Source organism: Bos javanicus, chromosome 15 (assembly GCF_032452875.1).
Source record: "Bos javanicus breed banteng chromosome 15, ARS-OSU_banteng_1.0, whole genome shotgun sequence".
In the NCBI taxonomy this organism is placed as follows: domain Eukaryota; kingdom Metazoa; phylum Chordata; class Mammalia; order Artiodactyla; family Bovidae; genus Bos; species Bos javanicus.
The window spans coordinates 82,162,923-82,165,304 of NC_083882.1; the positions used below are offsets into that span (position 1 = coordinate 82,162,923).

Consider the following 2,382-nt stretch of genomic DNA (forward strand, 5'->3'; position numbering starts at 1 on the left):
GACAGAGTCATCTTTCTTTAAATCAAATGTTATTTTTATTTCCATAAATTAAAATATGCATATATTATTATTTCTCTTGTCTTATACTCTGGTCTAATTTTTAAATTAAAATTTTCATGAAAGTGAAAGTGTTAGCCCCTCAGTCACATCTGACTCTTTGCGACTCCATAGACTGTACCTAACCAGCCTCCTCTGTGCATGGGATCCTCCAGCAAGAATACTGGAATGGGTAGCCATTTCCATCTACAGGGGATTTTCCTGACCCAGGGATTGAACCCAGGTCTCTTGCATTGCAGGCAGATTCTTTTCCATCTGAGCCACCAAGTGAAGTTGCTCAGTCATGTCCAACTCTTTGCAACCCCATGGACTGCAGCCTACCAGGCTCCTCCGTCCATGGGATTTTCCAGGCAAGAGTACTGGAGTGGGTGGCCATTGCCTTCTCCAATGAGCCACCAAGAAAGCCCCCAAATTGTCATATGAAGATGTAGATTCTGGATAATGAGCTGACAAATATGAAAATTGAACAAATTAAAGATGACCATATAATTATGCTTATTATCATTGAAACAGGAAAAAAAAAGAAAACAAAACGTTAAGCAATAAAACTATAGCCAGGATATTTGGCACCAAGTTTATTTAAGAATGCATTATCAGACACCAAAATCATTGTTTTATTAAATTATATAATATATATTACAAATATATTCTAATAGCCTAATCTCATTTATACTGAACTCATTTTTTGTCCATTCATGAATGTGTGATTTACATGAGGTTTCCATAAATGATGTTTCTTTGGGCATTTACTTAATATACATTGAATGAAATGAGAGTGGGGCTGATAATGTGAAATAATGAAATGCAATTAAAGAGAAATTTTATATAAGATGTCTGAGTTCAAGGTTGATACTACCTAAACTATTTTTCTTTTCATCATACATTTAATAAAGGATTTGAGAAAGTACATCAATAATTTATAAACCTGTTGGTCTAGCAAGTCACTATTTTCCCTAGCTTGATTGGTACGTATGAAATGTGTTTCTATTTAATTAAATTTTGAATCTTAGAGAAGACTTTGCCTTCCCCACAGCCTTTTTTAGCGCCCTCTTGACCTCTTTGTTCCTCAGACTGTAGATCAGAGGATTCAGCATGGGGATGACTATGGCGTAGAACACAGACGCCATTTTGTCTGTGCTCATGGAATGGCGGGAGCTGGGCTCAAAGTACATGAAAGAAGCTGTCCCATAAAAGATGGAGACAGCAGTGAGGTGGGAAGCACAGGTGGAAAAGGCCTTTTGATGTCCTTCAGATGAGCGCATCCTCAGAATGGTGACAAAGATAAACAGATAGGAGACCAGGATGACCAGGTTAGAAGAGAGGACAGTGAAGCCAACCAAAAGAAATAAAACCATCTCACTTCTGTTGCTTTCTGAGCATGAGAGAGCCAGGAGAGGAGTAGCATCACAGAAAAAGTGATCAATCACATTGGATCTGCAGAAAGAGAGACTGAATATGTTCCAAGTGTGAACAGAGGCCTCCAGAAAACTAAGAACATAGGACCCTGTGACCATCCAGGAACACACTCTTGGTGTCATGATGTTGGTGTAATGGAGTGGTTGACACACCGCTGCATGACGGTCATAGGCCATTGAAGCCAAAAGAAAACTTTCCATAATGAGAAAGACAGCAAAGAAGAAAAGCTGAGCAGCACAAGCATTGTAGGAAATGACCTTGTCTCCTGTGAGGAATCCTGCCATCACTTTGGGAGTGACGGCTGTGGAGTAAGCAAAGTCCACCAGAGCGAGGTTGCTAAGAAAGAAGTACATGGGAGTGTGGAGACGAGAGTCCAGCAGGATCAGCGTGATCACCCCCAGGTTCCCAACCAGAGTGAGGAGGTAGATGAGCGTGAACACTAGAAAGAATGGGATCTGCAGTTGTGGGTCATCAGTTATCCCGGCGAGAATGAACTCAGTCACGACTGTACTGTTCTTCATGGGGGTCATTTGTGCAGTATGTGAATGGCCTATAGCAATGAGAAAAGAGGAGCTTGTTAGCAATGGAGTTAGAATTATCATTATTTCCAATATATACCTTGTATCAGAATTTTTTGAATTTCACATGGGTGTAACAACAAACTGTAATTTATAAACATTGGTTAAAAATAGATTGTTCTAGCTTAAATGATTTTGGAGGTAATACAACCCTATCTTCTATCTTAATAAATTATCAAAATTAAAGTTCAGAGACAAAAGGCAACTTATGGAAAATCACAGGATTTGTTATTAAATTAGATATGTTAGTATCACAATTCAGATTTTTATACAGTGACAGACTATTTACTCAATAAAATAGGATCCTGTAAATTACTTCATTTCATTTCAA

General features: G+C 38.5%; 1 protein-coding gene across 1 annotated transcript; it reads right to left on the reverse strand.

The window, feature by feature from the left end:
• Positions 1-1,049: 1,049 nt before the first annotated feature.
• LOC133261523 (olfactory receptor 5B12-like) lies at positions 1,050-2,003 on the reverse strand. Its single transcript, XM_061439991.1, has one exon. The coding sequence runs from the start codon at positions 2,001-2,003 to the stop codon at positions 1,050-1,052; it is 954 nt and encodes a 317-aa protein (XP_061295975.1).
• Positions 2,004-2,382: the final 379 nt, after the last annotated feature.

Bases quoted from the DNA above. Each gene is read 5' to 3' on its own strand.
- LOC133261523 (XM_061439991.1), bottom strand. From the start codon at position 2,003: ATGACCCCCATGAAGAACAGTACAGTCGTGACTGAGTTCATTCTCGCC.